At 35.8% G+C, this 16,803-nt stretch overlaps 1 protein-coding gene across 4 annotated transcripts in view; it reads left to right on the top strand.

The window, feature by feature from the left end:
- The window catches only part of igf2bp2a (insulin-like growth factor 2 mRNA binding protein 2a), a 98,360-nt gene that overhangs the window by 44,384 nt on the left and 37,173 nt on the right, over positions 1–16,803 (top strand). For all 4 annotated transcript variants that reach the window (XM_056464717.1, XM_056464716.1, XM_056464715.1 and 1 more), the window contains exons 3-4: positions 7,883–7,931; positions 13,013–13,064. In XM_056464717.1, the coding sequence (XP_056320692.1) occupies positions 7,883–7,931; positions 13,013–13,064 (101 nt within the window). The remainder of the gene's footprint in view (positions 1–7,882; positions 7,932–13,012; positions 13,065–16,803) is intronic.

The raw sequence follows: 16,803 nt of genomic DNA, 5'->3' as shown, positions 1-16,803 counted from the left end.
TCATGACACACACGCGCAAGCACAAACAGGCATAACAGTTATATTTTGAGAACTTTCTGAACCCAGAGCTATACATGCTGTATATACAGATTAATGAAAGCATGTAAAGTATTGTGTTGCTAATTTTGAATGTTTTGTGTTATTAGTTAAGTAAATTCACTGTTCGTTGAGATAAAGACTCTGCAATAAAGCGTAAGAGTACTAACGTGAAATAATTCATTAAGACAAAAACAGATTTTAAACCTTTAAATTGTTTAATAACAAAATGAACAGTTAGACGATAAAAAACATCCCCAAATAAAAAAAAAAATCTTTAAGCTTTAAACAATAAATGCATTGGTTCCTGTGGCCTTAACAAATGTGTAAATCATTTCCCAAAAGAGAAAACATCTTACTATATTACAAAACGTAGTCGCTTCTACAGTAGTTGAATTAATTGTTTTACCTGGAGAACGTGAACTGATGTCAATTATTTGTTGTTTTGTTGGAAGTGGGGTGCGGCTGTAGTGCTTCGCATTCAGTTTTTTTTTTTGGTGTGTGTTTCTTGCAGTTGTTGAGTTTTACTTACACGTGATCTACACTTAACAACAATCCACTTCTTTTCTTCGATGAGTTCAAAACATAGACTGTAAAATATATGGACGTAGTATCCGTGACGTCACCCATAGGTTTCTGAACACTGCAAAAGAAGCTACTAGTAGGCGCGGCCAACCATCGCCATTTTGTTCGCGCGTCATCGCACCCACGGCGGGATACCGAACAAGGGCAAAGAGGCGGAGAGTGAGCGGAGCTACAGACACCTGCTGGCACTTTGCTTAGACCTGGCAGACAGACAGACTTTACTTTGGGAGAAACGCTTGATACTTTATTACCTGCGACTCGTTTGTGTTCTGACCACATGTGCTTGGCTGTACACTATATCAGTAAAGTGTTTAGACTTTTAAAAACACTGTAGTAACACATTGAGCCACTAAGCATTGTTCTTATGACGTTTTTCTACAGGAGGAAAACGAGAATTACTTCCAAACACTTCAGATATAGTGTGTGTGTTAGTAAATGCAAGACTATTGATGAACTCCAGCATAACACTGTAGGACAACGCTTCAGATGACTGTTGTAGAGCCTACAGCTAATCAATCTGTCACATTCTGGAGTGCTTTACGGGTCTACAGAAAAATATTAATAAATTGTCTTAAATAAAACAAATACATTTATAGAGATGGTATACAAGTATATAACTTTACTCACATGGGAAACGAGGCCACGTGAATGGTTTGTGAGCGCAATTAAGTGCACACAGCATCCCATATCATCTGATAATTGTAAGAAATAAGTCCAAAAGGCAGCTGACTGTGTAAATCCACATAAAACAACACAAAAATACGATGAATATGCCGAGATCAGCGGCTAATCTGCCGGATTCAGCTGAGGTGAAGTGACGGCGACCAGCGAGACCTAGCTGTCACTCAAGTGGCCACGCCCTTAATTATGCAAACTTAATATAACCTAATATAAAGGAAATGGATGAGTTATAAAAAAATTCATCCCCCTCACAGTTGTCATGGAGGGTAATATTAGCTATATGAACCAAAATCGTTCTTTGTACCAGGCTGTAAAACCTTTTTTTCTGCTGTAAAGTTGGCCATTCTAACAGTGGGCTCAATTGCAATTTGCTCTATTATGGAGCCAGGACTAGCAGAATTTTGCTGAATTGCAGTTTCAGTTACTTCCGTATTGGCTTCCCAAGGGAGAGCGGGAGGTTGCCGCTTGGTTCAAAATAACAAGAATCCATTGCAAAAATGTAAATTGCAAAAAGTCTCCAGCCTGCCATTCTGAATGTCTGTAGTGATGACGGGTGATTCGCGAATGATTTTTTTGTTTTAACCGGATCTTCTAAGTGAACTGGTGGAACTAGTTCATTGAATTGAACAGAGTTGTCGTGAAATGGTTTGCGCCTTCAGTAAGTACTAAGATACCGGATACCCCCTTTGACTTGAAATAAACCCATATCCTGAGTTATTCAGTTACTAGAACAAGTACCTGATGATGATGACTGTCTGTTCTCTAGCAGCTCGCTCTCACATTGAGTGTGTGATTCAACCCGGTCATTATTTTACTAAGGCCATTTTTATTCCGCAATAGGTTTTTTAAGCCAATTAAGTAAGGTAAGAAGTAACTCTCGTTTCATTTTTTTTTTTAAAGTAGCTTAAATAATATTACTTATTTTTAAAAGTAATGTGTTATATGACTTGCTACTTTGCAAAAGTATTATTATTACGTAACACACATTACTTATAACGCGTTAACCCCAACACTGGAAGTCATACAAATGTGGTATAACATTTTTCTAAATAATGGACAGCGTTTGTATTTTAAATGAGTTGATGTACAGTTTGTTTCTTATTATACAATATGTTTACACCGTATATCATAAAATGAATAGTGTTATCATCCAGTATCCAGTGTTTTTGTGAATTGCATTCATATTTTCATTATTATTACAACTTTACCATTATTTAAATCACATTTAATCTTAATCTTATATAATAATATAGTATTTTAAATGATTATTACAATTTAAAATGACTAAAGAAATGGCAATATTAATTCTGGGCCGAAACCAGAAAAAAATCTGGATGCACTTTGCCAAAAACTGAAACCAAAAATGCTTTAGAATACATTTATATAGTGTCACATGATCACTCAAAAAATAATATGCTGATTTGCAGCTCTAGAAACACTTACTATTATTATCAGGGCTGAAAACTGTTAAACTGGTCAATATTTTTGTGGAAACATGCTTTTTCTAAAACCTTTTCACTCATTTTCCAAACACAGATGGAGATTTTTTTTTCAAATGAATCCTGATATTTGTCACTTCATTCCCCTGAAGGCTGTTTAATGAATTACTGAATTATTAATTTTACATGACAAACACACACTGTACATTTCTGTTATTATATGTTCTTAAAAGTAATAATAATACTAAAAAAAGCTTTTTTTCTTTTGCCATCACAGTAATATCTTATAGCGAGTTCAGTGTTTATTGTGATATTTAATCTTGACATTAGTGTATTAAAAGGCAGTGGTAAGGTCGGGATTGAAACTGTGTTTTAGTTGAAGCTCTAATTAAATGGTCAGGATAAATAGGTGTTGGTTTGAGCTAGCTGAACTCTGCATGGTCAGATGGGACGTCCCCGATTTACCCTTCTCAAAGGAAGCTCAGGAGGATTGACCATTCGCAGTCCACAGCATTAACTGAAGCTGAAGTGATGCACTGAAGGCTGAGGTGGCTGAAGTGTCAAGGTTTACAGAGCGCAGTTCTCACTGGAGTAATGCGAAGTGTGCCAGTTAGAGGGTAGGAAATATGTAAAGACCTAAGTCAAGGAAGTGTCACTGTGTTTTCAGTTGACAAAAAAGGAAGGATCTTAAAGAAACACTCCATCTTTTGGCTCATTTTACAACTCTGCTAGAGTTTAGCAGTGGAGTTGTTTTCATTTTTAATCCATTCACCCGATCTCCGGGTCTGACTGAAGCACTTAGCATAGCATTGGTTATTGAATTGAATTAGACCATTATCATAGGGCTGGATGAAAAAATATCACAATATCATTTTTCATATCATTCCATATCAATATTTATTAAATATTTTTTAACAATCCATTTAAGAATATTTTCATTTTATTTTAATTTACCAACATTACTAAGGCAAATAGTTTTAATAGTCAAAAACAAAAATATTTGAACAAAATATCTGATCCCTTTATAATAAAATAAGCATAAAGTGTTAAAGAGACTTTTAAACTTGATAAATAAAATGTTACAAAGTCTGTGCAATGGTAAAGGTAGATCAACATCTGTAAGGTGTCAATAATAATGATACAGTAAACCTCAAACTCTGTAAACAAAATAAATAATGATAATCAAATCTGAGCTTTCAAGTAAAGGAACTAACCATCATTATTCAAATACATACTGCAACATTACAAATTGTGAAGTTGGATGACTATAGCCCCTATGCTAAAAGATTTTTAAGATGGGGAGCTAGTGGCTGGGATGCACAAGAAAAGAAACCAAAAAGCCACTCAGGCGACATCCTTACATCCTTTTTTTTAATTTACAATCTCATCTTCTGCTGCACAGCACTCATTTACGCGTGTGTTGTTATTCTGACCTGAAGTGACTAGTGCGTGTGTGTGGTTTCATTTTCCTCGACCATTTATAATAGGCTTTGCGCTTGCACTCCGCTGGCATCATTCTTTTTTATTGATATTGACAATGGTGTTCGGTCAATAAATATCGAAACCGATTTTTTTCGCCCAGCCCTACATTAGCATCTCGCTCAAAAATGACCAGTTTTAATCATTTTCCTATTTAAAGTTTGAATCTTCTGTAGCTACATTGTGTGCTAAGACTAATGGAAAATGAAAAGTTGCTATTTTTTAGGCTGATGTGTCTAGGAACTATACTCATTCTGGCGTAATCATTCTGACGTTCCTGTCATACCATACATATTATGCAGCACCTGAAAATTGGCCAGCATATATTATTCCGTTTTGTATTGGTACAATTTAGAATCTGCATCAAATTTAATATGTTCTAAGTCATCTCTCTTAAATGTCTCCATGGTTGCAAGGAGGTGTTCATATTGGTTATGTTGATGGAAATTTGCCAGTTTTCAGGCAATGCGTAATTTTCAGGTGCGACACCATTACGTCTGTTTCTGCCATGGTACGTTATCATGCAGCAAATATGCTATATAATAATGATCTCCTGTGAGTTTCTTCTGAATTTTTCTTTCCTTAGTAGTGATACAGGTTTGTGTTGCCAGATCTCACACCAATCTACCAAACAAAATGCAGTTTATGTAACCGATTATGTAAATAGTAATTCACCCAACACATGGGTTAACCAAACCCCTGGGTTATAATTGTCACCATTCTATCATTTAATGGGTCTTTCCTCAACACAAGCCTATCTGTTTTAAAATGGATGACATTTGCGTAAACCTGCCCCGAAAATACATTACTGTAAAAAGTTTACTCTACATGGATTTATTTGATCCAAAACCATTAGGGCTGTGCAACTAATAGAAAATTCAGTTTCGATTTCGATCTCGATTTTTTACTTCTAACGATTATGAAAAAACATTAATCGAGATAAAACGATTATTCCATCATACACCGCCCCCTTTCCAGTTGTAAACATTTGTTGCTCTGCAAAGCTAAGTTTCACGTGAACATTACTAAAAGCATGTACTGTAATGTAGCTTTTGCAGCACGGGATGCGCTTCATTCACTGATGTACATTTGACTCATTCATGTTTTTAAAAGCACGAGAGAGATCGCATGCTGTTGTGTGTGCGCGCTCAGCCTCAGAGACGAGCAGGGCACACACATCTAAAGTCATCTTAATGCGAGGGCTTTAATGGTCAAATACATGCACATTTGTGTCAGAGCGCGGTGTTTAGTGATTATTCATATTAACCCTCATTTGTGTAATAAACAAACGAGTTGAGAATCAAAAGACATGTGGAAGAGAAACCATTAATCAGAACCGCACTGCTCTTAAAGTGACAGCGCGCAATATTCCTGCTGCCGACTGTTTTTATCATTAGTCAAACAACAAAAGAAAAAAATCACCCACTGCTCTTGACTGAAGGAGTTTTGTAGCTATAATTAAAGTGTTATAGTCTTATATATAATAGAATTAAAGTATAATTAAAGTATAATTAAAGTCTTACAGCGAAGATGCTTAAAGCAGTGTTTCCCAACCCTGTTCCTGAAGGCACACCAACAGTACACATTTTCAACCTCTCCCTAATCAAACACACCTGCATCAACTTATCATAACATCAGAAGAGACTCCAACACCTGAAGTTATGGGTCAGAAAAGGGAGACATCCAAAATATGTACTGTTGGTGTGCCTCCAGGAACAGGGTTGAGAAACACTGGCTTAAAGCACAGTTGTTTCATATTTTTCTTCTATTGTATTTATTTCCCTTTCCTTATTTACAGGAAGGTAAATAACTGAATATATAAAGTTAAAGTTATTATTAGCTCTCCTGGATTATTAGCGACCCTTTTCCCCCAATTTCTGTATAATGGAAAGAAGATTTTTTTCCAACCCATTTCTAAACATATTATATTTAATAACTCATTTTTAATAACTGATTTTTTTTATCTTTGCTATGATGACAACACATAATATTTTAATAAGATATTTTTCAAGATACTAGTATTCAGCTTAAAGTGACATTCAAATGCTTAATTAGTGTAATTAGGCAAGTCACTGTATAACAGTAGTATCTTCTGCAGACTATCAAAAATATATATTGCTTAAGGGGGCTAAGAATATTGATCTATCAAAATAGGTTTCAAAATATTTAAACCTGCTTTTATTCTAGCCAAAATAAAACAAATCAGACTTTCTCCAGAAGAAAAAATATTATCAAAAATACTGTGTAAAATTGCTCTGTTAAACATCATTTGGGAAATATTTATTTAAAATAAATTCACAGGAGGGCTAATAATTTTGACTTCAACTCATAATCGTTTTGAATAATCGTGATTATGATTCTTCCCATAATCAAGTAGCCCTAAAATTTATCAATATATTGTAAAATAACTGTGTGTATCTGAATAAATATTTAGATAATTTATTCATGTAATAGAAATGGTACTTTTCAGTGTCATTAAAGATCCAAAAATGGCAGTGTTTCTGTGAAGACATACTGTATATAATTTGATAGTTTGTACAGTCCTATCTGATCACTTTAATGAATCCTTGTTAATTAGAAGTATTAAGCTGATTGGATCATCTCTATAAGAAATTCAATAAATGATTGGGCTTCAAAGTGACTCAGTGAACACTAATCTGAATCAGTATCAAGTGATAGTGCTTTCAGACATCAGTAATTGATAACCCTTAGGCTGTTCAGCCTGCATTTGTCCTAAGGAAGGTTACCTGCAGAAGAGCCATAACGAAGTGAGAGTGAAAATGACTGCAGATTTCATTCAGCGTTTCTCTTTTGCTGCTTTTTAAATCTCTTTCCTCTGGCCAGCTCAGTTCCACTCATTTTAATGTAGTTGTTAACAGCTTGCGGTGAAGCGGTTTGTGTGGCTTTGGTGTCGGTAGCGTTGGACTCGATGAATGAAGGAGCGCAGACACAGTCGAGTCCCTCTGGTGCAAAGGAGTGAATGAGGGACCTGCTCTTTCTGAACTATTTCATCTCTCTCACTCTCTCTCGCTCGCTCTCCTGAGCTTGTGCCATTGGACGAATGTCTGCAGTGTATGCAATGAGGTTGTGATTGGTTTAAAGGGTTTTAACAAATGTAGAATGCAGCAGGGATGAGGGTGATGCGGTGGTGCAGTAGGTAGTGCGTCGCCTCACAACAAGAAGATCGCTGGTTCGAGCCTCAGCTGGGTCAGTTGGCTGGCGTTTCTGTGTGGAGTTTACATGTTCTCCCCACGTTTGCGTGAGTTTCCTCCGTGTGGTCCGGTTTCCCCCACAGTCGAAAGACATGCGATACAGGTGAATTGGGTAGGCTAAATTGTCCGTAGTGTATGTATGTGTGTGAATGGATGTGGATGAACAAATTGATTTAACAAATGAATCCTTATTGTAAAGGTTCATTGACAACTCTAATTGAAAATCAATAGCTTATTCCTCAAAGCCCTTCAGATATGATTTTCACTTTGCTTTTAATAAGCCTGACTCTGTTTCTTTAGTCTCTGTTGGATCTGATTGATTTCTATATAGTATGTGTTCAGCTGTAGAGTTTATGCTGAACATCTCTGCTCGTCTATCCTCTGATCTCACTCTCTCTTTCACTTTTGGGTTTTGTCTCACCGTGTCTCTTTATCTTTCTGTGTCCACAGGAGTCGGAAGATTCAGATCCGGAACATTCCTCCTCATCTCCAGTGGGAGGTGAGTGTGTGTGTGTATATACAGTACATAGTGTGTGTATGTGCATGTGTGTGGTGTGGATGTGTGTGCGTAGTGTGTGTGCTTGTATCAAAACGTCCCAACAAGTGTATTTTGTAATGTAATTATTGAAATGATGAAAATGGCTCAAATCATATAGAATGAAAATGTGTAAATTAGAACTTGGCGATTAATCGAAAAGTAAGCAAAATCAAAATTCATAACCTATAATTGATCTAATTTTTCCAGGTCGATTTTTTTTATTTATTTTTTTTATTTTTCCAATTACTTTCCCTACCATGTGTGGAGTCACGTGATCCTGCTCTGTTAAGACTGATTTATACTTCTGCGTCAGGGCACACGCATATAGTGCGGCACAGCGTTTGCGTTGTGGCATACCCGCGCACCTCTCAAAAACTGCACGTCGCGACGACGCATAGCGCAAGCTTTGTGATTGGTTGCTTTGATAGCAGTGATGAGCATGGACAGTTGTTCAACATTGATGTTTAATAAATAATCATAGATAGTAGATAGTGTGTGTTTCCTTCAAATATTTTAGAATTAAATAATGCACCCAAAAATCTCTCACTGGTAATATGTGAACGTATTGACTGTACAAATATGTCAAGTGAACTATGAGGGCAAAAAAATTAAATAAATACATAAAATAATCGTTCATTAATCGTAATCGAGTTAAATTGTTCAATTAATCGAGATTTTGATTTTAGGCCAAATGGCCTAGCCCTAGTGTAAATGCTTTGAAAGTTTAAGATGTTGAGGGTTGCGTTTGGGTAATTGGACAGAATATACAGTTTGTACAGTTTAAAAATCATTATGTGTATGGGAAGTCCTCATAAAATATGAAAACCCAAATGTCTGTGTGTGTGTTGGTAATGGTTGACCAATATATTATCAAGGCTAATATTTATATACTGATATTTGTTATTTGTATATTTTTAAGCATCGGCCAATATGTTTGTCAGTTTGGCCAATGTTTTTGAGGCAGGACTTTTATTTTGATTGTTCTGAGAGCGGCAGTGCCTGAGCACACTGTGCTTACATTCACCATCCTGATCACTGTTGTGATTCAGTTCTGTCTATACTGATATAAGTCTATCTAATAATCAGATAGAACTGTTAAACAGAACAATTGCTTTAATTAATAATAAAGCAAACAATACGTTCTCTGTTGCCATCATCAGCATTTAGAAAATAAACATTGATATCATTTAAACAAATCTTCGAATAACTAATGAATGTATAATTTTACAAACCTTGCAAATTTAGTCAGATCCAGCTGTGAGGGCTTATAAAGTGTGCATTTGTGTCCTGCATGATCACCTGTGCTCAGCGTGACAGTCAGTCTGTGTTCAGCTTAACTGGACATATCGTATCCACAAACTTTAACCTTGTGATTTTAAATAGTTTAAATAGTGTGCTTTATGCATTCGCCCGTGGTCATATTCATGTCATTTATGTCATGTGCTGTTTGTAAAATAAATGTTACCATGGCTTTATTTGAAAGAAATATGATTATCAATGTACACAATCTTCCCAGAGAACTGTACACTGTTGGTTACAATGTTTACTTGCTTTACTTTCTTCATAATTATTAATTTAAAATTCATTTTGAAAAGATTTCAAATGCAATTCAATTAAATGAAATTTCAATTGAATTAATAATTATAATAAATAAAATTATATTGGCTAAATATCGGCCATTGGACACCCTGCTTTCCGAGAGAAGGCAACTCCTTCAAAATGATATATATTGGTCGACAACTAGTGGTGTGTGTGGCTGTTTGTATGTGTGGTGCTGGATTTCATCACCTTGTAGGGAAAATTTTTGGTCCCCAAGAGGAACACGTCTCATAAATCATGCAGAATACGTTTTTTTAAATGCAGAATGTTTTCTGTGAGGATTGGGTTTAGTGTTAGTGTAAGAGGACAAAATATACAGTTTGTACAGTGTTGGAATCATTATGTCTATGGAAACATGCTATAAAACATGAAAACCTAATGTGTGTTGTGTGTGTGTGGGGGGGTCAGTACACTTATCTGTCTCCTCTGGGCTGCTGCTCTTCATTCTCTGAGTGACTGTGTGTTTGAGAAGCTCTGTCCTAAACACACACACACTTCCTCTGCAGTCCATGCGAATCAGTCTGGAGAGCTTTCAGCCCTGGTGACCCAGTTGTAAATCCTGATGACATCATCACTGGCCCACTTGCACGCTCTCACACACTTGTGCCTGTGTGTGTGTGTGTTTGGAAACTGTGTATTATTCTGCATTGCTCTCTTGAGTTTTAGTGGTTCACTGTAAAAATTGTCACATTCAATCTGTACTTTACCATATAACAGTGCACTGACATTTGCCATTGTTGAAGCTGAACAAGAACAGGCACATTGACATTGATCATTGAATACATTCAGTTACTCAAATGATTTAAAGAATGGTGGATATATACCATTTACGACTTTATAGGATTTTTGAACTATCAACAGTCACACTTCTGCTAAATATTTGGGACAGTACTTTTTTTTTAAAGAAATGAACACTGTAATTAGACAGGATGCATTTTAATACCTTTTATTATGTTTAATAAGGTTTGTTTAATTAAAATGAATGTTGTTCTTTTGAACTTTCTGTTCATCAAAGTTTTCCAAAATCGTATCAGTTTCCACAAAAATCATTCCAACAACTATAGTAATAATATTACATGTTTCTTGAGCTGCAAATCAGCATATTTTCTTTTAAAGGGCCATGAAATCCCCCTCTTTCAGTTCAAGCCTATATCAGAATTTTTTAAAAAAATGCTTCAAGATGGGCATGGAGCTCTGTGAGCAGAGGGAGGAGTGGGTGTGGCCGGCAAAGCACAGGGAGAAAGAGGGGAGTGAACTGTTGTCAGATGGCTCACAAAATGTGACACAAACCGTGAGGAGATGGATGATTTTATAGTTTACAAAGATAAAATACAAAGAAATAAACAGCAAGTAATTTAATGCCCTGCTATATTTGTTATTAATAATTTCATATACACATATCCACAATTTTTCATATCATCATAAAGATAATCCTGTTTATTTAAACACTATGGGCCCTATCATACACCCGGTGCAATAAGGCGCAAGATGTGTTTGCCCCGACATGTAGCTATTTTCAGACCAACGCAAGCTTAATTTTCCCATTTTCCGCCACGCTGTTTAAATAGCAAATCCATTTGCGCCACTTTGTGGACTCATGGGTTTTTTGGTCTAGAAAAGAGGTGTGTTAAGGTGCATTGTTGGTGGGTTGCGATTTTGAGGAACTACAATAGACTGAAATAGGTCTAAAGTCCAGCACAGAGCACGTAAGTTGTGCGCCTCGCTTACACATTGCTTAAAACACGCAGGATGTTCAGTAATATGCAAATATATTTACAAATGAAAAAGAATTAAAGCAATAAAATATTACAAATATTACTACTTTCTACATTAATATAAAAACAACTAACTCAGTTTATTCACAACAACTTGCTTTTGTATAATGTTATAATTGTCATTAGTATTTTTTATTATATGCATTTTTAGATTTTCTTTATTAAAAACAAGCTTAGATATGTCCACCTCTCAGATTTTGGACCATATGGTACATAACGTGTGTTTGTATATAACCCAGTTTTTTAACTCAGTTTTTTTCTGAATTTAGAAATAGTTTTGAAACAAATTTTTGCTCTTAACAAACTAAATTAATTATGTAGACTAATGCATGTCTTCTGTGGAGTTCCCACCGTTTCCTTATACACGAAAGAGGGAAAGTAAAAGTTAAGGCCGATTGGAGGGGGCTCAATCTTTATCCTCACGCTGCAGATGGTTTGTTTAACTGTTTTCTCGCAAGTGAAGTGTTCAGTTTTTCCTCTTTCAAAGTTCGCCATGTAAATAGCATATGCGCCATGGAGCGATGCAACTGACTCTTAAAGGGAATGGGAGATTTAACTCTGATTTATTCTCAATCACACTCATAACTCTTTAAGAGAATAAGCTCAACCCCGTTAGACCATGCGCTGCTGTGCAGATCATATTTAACCGTCCTTAAAATAGCAAAAGTGGATTCGGACATGCCCTTAATGCTTTTGCGCCATGCACTTTGCCATGCACTTTGTGCCTAGATCGTTAAAATAGAGCCCCCTAAATGAGGAGGATTCTCTCCTAAATCCCCAGGTCTGAATGCAGACACATTTGATAGAGGTGCAGCAGGTCTCTTTATCCTGTCTATTTCAACCATTAGCCCTGCCGGTATTCCGGAGGATTTTAAATAAAGGCGAACACAGCAGCACGGATATAGGCGATGTGTCTAAATGGTAACAAACTCAACTGATAAAAGACAAAGTCCGCCATTCTCCACTTTTCGTACAGCTCTCCAGACAAAAATGCTTGCTGCAAACAGAAACAGCTGTATCGGCCCTAACAGAATCGCGGGGAAAAACATGCAACAAACCCCATGGATCATGGAAACAAACACATACGACTCGTACCGTGAGCAGACACGGTCTCACCCAGTCATTGAGTCACAGCTTGTCAGGTCTACCTTGGTTTCAGAAAGCACTTGCTCTCATGAATAATAAAGCAGGGTCTTCTCATAGGATAAGAAAACTCCACTATGAATAATAGTGAGAAACGGACACATCGTCACTAAACTAGCAAATTTGCGTTACATCAGCGAATTTGATCCCGCCCCAAAAATGATTTTAAACCAGGAAGAAGCTGACAAAAGCTTAAAATTATCTAGTTTTCCCCACAATTAAAGCTGACAGGTGCTAATGTTGTCTTAACCTTTCAACAAATAGTCAAAGGCTTCCTTTGGTGCAGTTTAAGAAAAAAATATCTTACCAGCCTTAGACATTTCAGTACTGCATTGTTTATATATGTTTTTATGTTAGTCTGAAAAAATAACTGAAGGCAAAATGGTCAATAATAATGGCAGCGTGTTCATTTCAGGGTGATTTGTTCCTTTTCTTTTACAACTTAGTTTTTTTAGTATTTTGTTTAAATCAGTTTGATGTTTTACTGTTTATGTTGAAAACTAATTGTGCTTTTCTCTTTTATAGGTTTTGGACGGCTTATTAGCACAGTATGGTACTGTAGAAAATGTGGAGCAAGGTAAAGACTTGGGTAGTCTGAAATTACTATAATAGTCTATTGTATTTTGTGTTTTTTGTTTTCATAGTTGACATTTCAAGCAGTGTTTTGCAGTACGACGTGCTATTATTTATCTAAAGATATTTTCATTCTTTTGTCCTTTATATAGCGTGTAGCTTGGATGACATTAAATGGTGTAAAAAAGCTGTTGCAATCCGTCAATTAAAAGCAAAATTGAACCCACATACAATATTAAATCTGATTATTTGATTATTTAATTACTGATTGAATGTTGACATTAACATACAGTTGAAGTCAGTATTATTAGCCCCCCTGTTAATTATTTCCCCAATTTCTGTTTAACAGAGAGATTTTTTTCAACACATTTCTAAACATAATATTTTTAATAACTCAACTGATTTATTTTATCTTTGCCATGATGACAGTAAATAACATTTGACTGGATATTTTTCAAGACACTTCTATACAGCTTAAAGTTAACCTTTGTAATTAGGTAAACTAGGCAGTTTAGGGTGATTAGGCAAGCTATTGTATAACAATGTTTTTTTCTGTAGACTATCGGAAAACATATAGCTTAAAGAGGCTAATAATTTTGACCTTAAAATGGTTTAAAAAAAATGTAAAACTGCTTTTATTCTAGCTGAAATAAAACAATAAGACTTTCTCCAGAAGAAAAAATATTATCAGACATACTGTGAAAATTTCCTTGCTCTGTTAAACATCATTTGGGAGATATTTAAAAAAGAGGGGGGCTAATAATTCTGACTTCAGCTGTATATAGAAAGTGCCAAGTATAAATACTTGAATCAGATTGCTTTTCTACTGATAATATAAATCAAAGGAATAGTTCTCCAAATGTATTTCTACTCTCCATTTGTTCTAGTTTCTTTCTTCTGTTGAACACAAAACAATATTTTGAAGAATGTTGGAAACATTGACATCCGTATATATTTTTTCTCAACTGTGGATGTCAGCAGCTACTGATTTCCATCGTTCTTCAAATTATTTATTTTGGTTTCATATGAGAAAGAATACGCTTTAGGGTGAGTAAATAGTGAGTAAATTTAAATTTTGGGTCAAATATACCTTTAACTGAAAGTGAATGGGAAAAGTCATACGAAATGTTAGCCAATAAAACACTTAAATTAAGTTAAGCGTTGACTTTTGAATAGTAAATTCACTTAAAAATGCACTTTCCTTTACATTCATATGAATGCATTTTAGCCTAAAATCTAGATTCTCTTTTTCTGTCATTGAAAATTGATCAAAAATATATAAAAAAATAAAGTCTTTTCTGTTACGAACTTTGATGCGCCCTTGTGAATGAATCTAAATTACAAGCAGATTGTGAACTACAGAGACAATGTCTGCACTTACTGCAGATCAAACATCATCCACACTTGGATCACATCAACACATGCAACCAGTGGAGACGTTTCAGTCTTGAGGTTTAGTAATTGTCGTTCCCGAAAAAGAAAGAAAGGGAGAGAGGGAAAACACACAGACAGCGTGACTGAGAGAGAATGAATGAAAGTCACAGTGTTTGATAGAGATCTCTAGTCTCAGATGAGTGTCTGTATTGAAGAGAGAGTCTGGTGTGAGGTCCTGCTGTAATATGTGTGTTTTCATGGAGGTGCAGTGTGGTAATAAAGAGGTAAATATACAGTACATTTACTGGCCACTTTATTAGGTACACCAGGGTTGGTACTGGGTTGGACCACCTTTTGCCCTCTTTACTCTTTGTATTTAGATGTATTTTTGTTGATCAGACAACAATATGCTGCAGCCATATCACCCTGCAGCCCAAGACTCACTAAAGCTAAGCAGGGCTGAGCCTGGTCAGTACGTGAATAGGAGACCACATGGGAAAACTAGGTTGCTGTGGTGTTAGTGAGGCAGGCAGGGGGCGCTTAACCTGAAGTCTGTGTGAGTCCTAATGCCCCAGTAAAGTGAAGAGGACACTATACTATACTATACTATACTATATCATCCCCATCCACCGAATTGGCTCTCTCACTGTCTTTCCACTCCACCTACAGTATAGCTGGTGTGTAGTGAGCCCACTGGCACTGTTGTCCCATTGTATCATCCAAGTGGATGCTGCACACTGGTGGTGGTGTGGAGAGACCCCTCCCCCTCATGATTGTGAAGGGCTTTTGATGTGTGGCCATACACAAGAAATGCACTATATGAATACACATTACATTACAAGTAGATGTACAAGATTTATTTCAGTTTACACCTGTTGTTTTAGTCCCCGTCCACATGGAGACTTGTCTAGAAGAATTATATCATGTTGCCATTTCGACCTGACATGTCTGGTATTTTGGGAGCCTGAAACCTCTAAACTCTGTACCCTTGAGTTTATACAGCCACTTTGTAAATTTTGTGAAACAAAATCGGACCTTTGATTTAATATTGGGAAATAAGCTTGCAAAGTATAATCATGAACATCAAAGGATACAAGTATGCCAAGTATGCCTTTGCCTTCATACCAAAGTATTTTTTTAAATGGTAAAGTTAAAATTCTGTCTGCTTAGCAGTCATTCACATTTTAATATATTCATGTTGTTTGGCATTAGCAATCTGCAACGTATTTTCATATCCACTCCTCCACCCCAGCTCCACCTGTGTATAGATCTGCTATGGGAGTTAAATGTAATGTTGGCAGCAGCAGTGTGTTGTATTCTCAGACAGCATGTTTGTGAATATACTGCCAGTAGCAAGTCTCAGTACTTTTGTTCTGCACCAATAATCAAAGCAGCAGCAGCGTAGCAGATCTATGCTGCCAAGACTTAACATGTCAACATTGCCATATTCATTACTATACTAAATCTTTCAAAGAGCTTTTATGACAGAAATATGTTTATTAAATCTTTGACAATCTCAGCAGTACATTGAAATCTAGAACTCTGAGCTGAGCTAAAAGTAAAAGGGTATTATACTGGGTTCATAACAGTAAGAGAGGGAGAAATCTAGTTTAAAACACATGCACAGACTTTAGAAATGTATTTTAATCCATATGGTTTTGAAAAACAATATGTAAAAAATAAATAAATAAATGTATTTATATAACATCATTAAGGGGGACCTATATGCTATTTTATACAGGATGTGATCAAGTGTGATTTATAAAAATAGAATTATTTAATTTTTGCTATAAGAGGGAGGCTATATTCACACACTGATGTGAAACAACTGTATTTCAACTCCTTATAAAAGTTATATTTGCATGATAGGTCCCCTTTAAATGACTATGACAAGGGCTGTTTTTAAGCTGTTGACTGTCCCAGTGGTTTTTTATAAATAGTTTTTAGGTAAATTTTTCAGGTCGACAGTTGCAACTCAGCACTGTTTTAACTAACAAATACCATCCAAACAATGTTATGGTATGGCGTGTGCACTGATCTAATGAAATAAATATGATCACAGTAGTGCAGCGCTAGTTCTCTTTGTTTTTCAGGGCTGATAGTATGGTGTGTCTTCATCAGTGACGCTCATTGTGTTTGAGTTGAGAATTGAGTTGCTTCCATGTGATTAGCTGATTAGAAATTTGCGTTAACAGGCAGTTGGACAGGTGTACCTAATAAAGTGGCCGGTGAGTGTATGCTACTCTGAATGATTTATTTAGTATACATTTTATTTATTTATTTAGATATTTCCTATACTTTATATTAATATAAAATTGCTTTTATTTTTCGCTTTATTGTCTATAATTTACTAAGAAAATTGACAAAAA

This window comes from Danio aesculapii, chromosome 9 (assembly GCF_903798145.1).
Source record: "Danio aesculapii chromosome 9, fDanAes4.1, whole genome shotgun sequence".
NCBI classification, from domain to species: Eukaryota; Metazoa; Chordata; class Actinopteri; order Cypriniformes; family Danionidae; genus Danio; species Danio aesculapii.
This window is presented reverse-complemented; position numbering and strand designations above follow the sequence as displayed.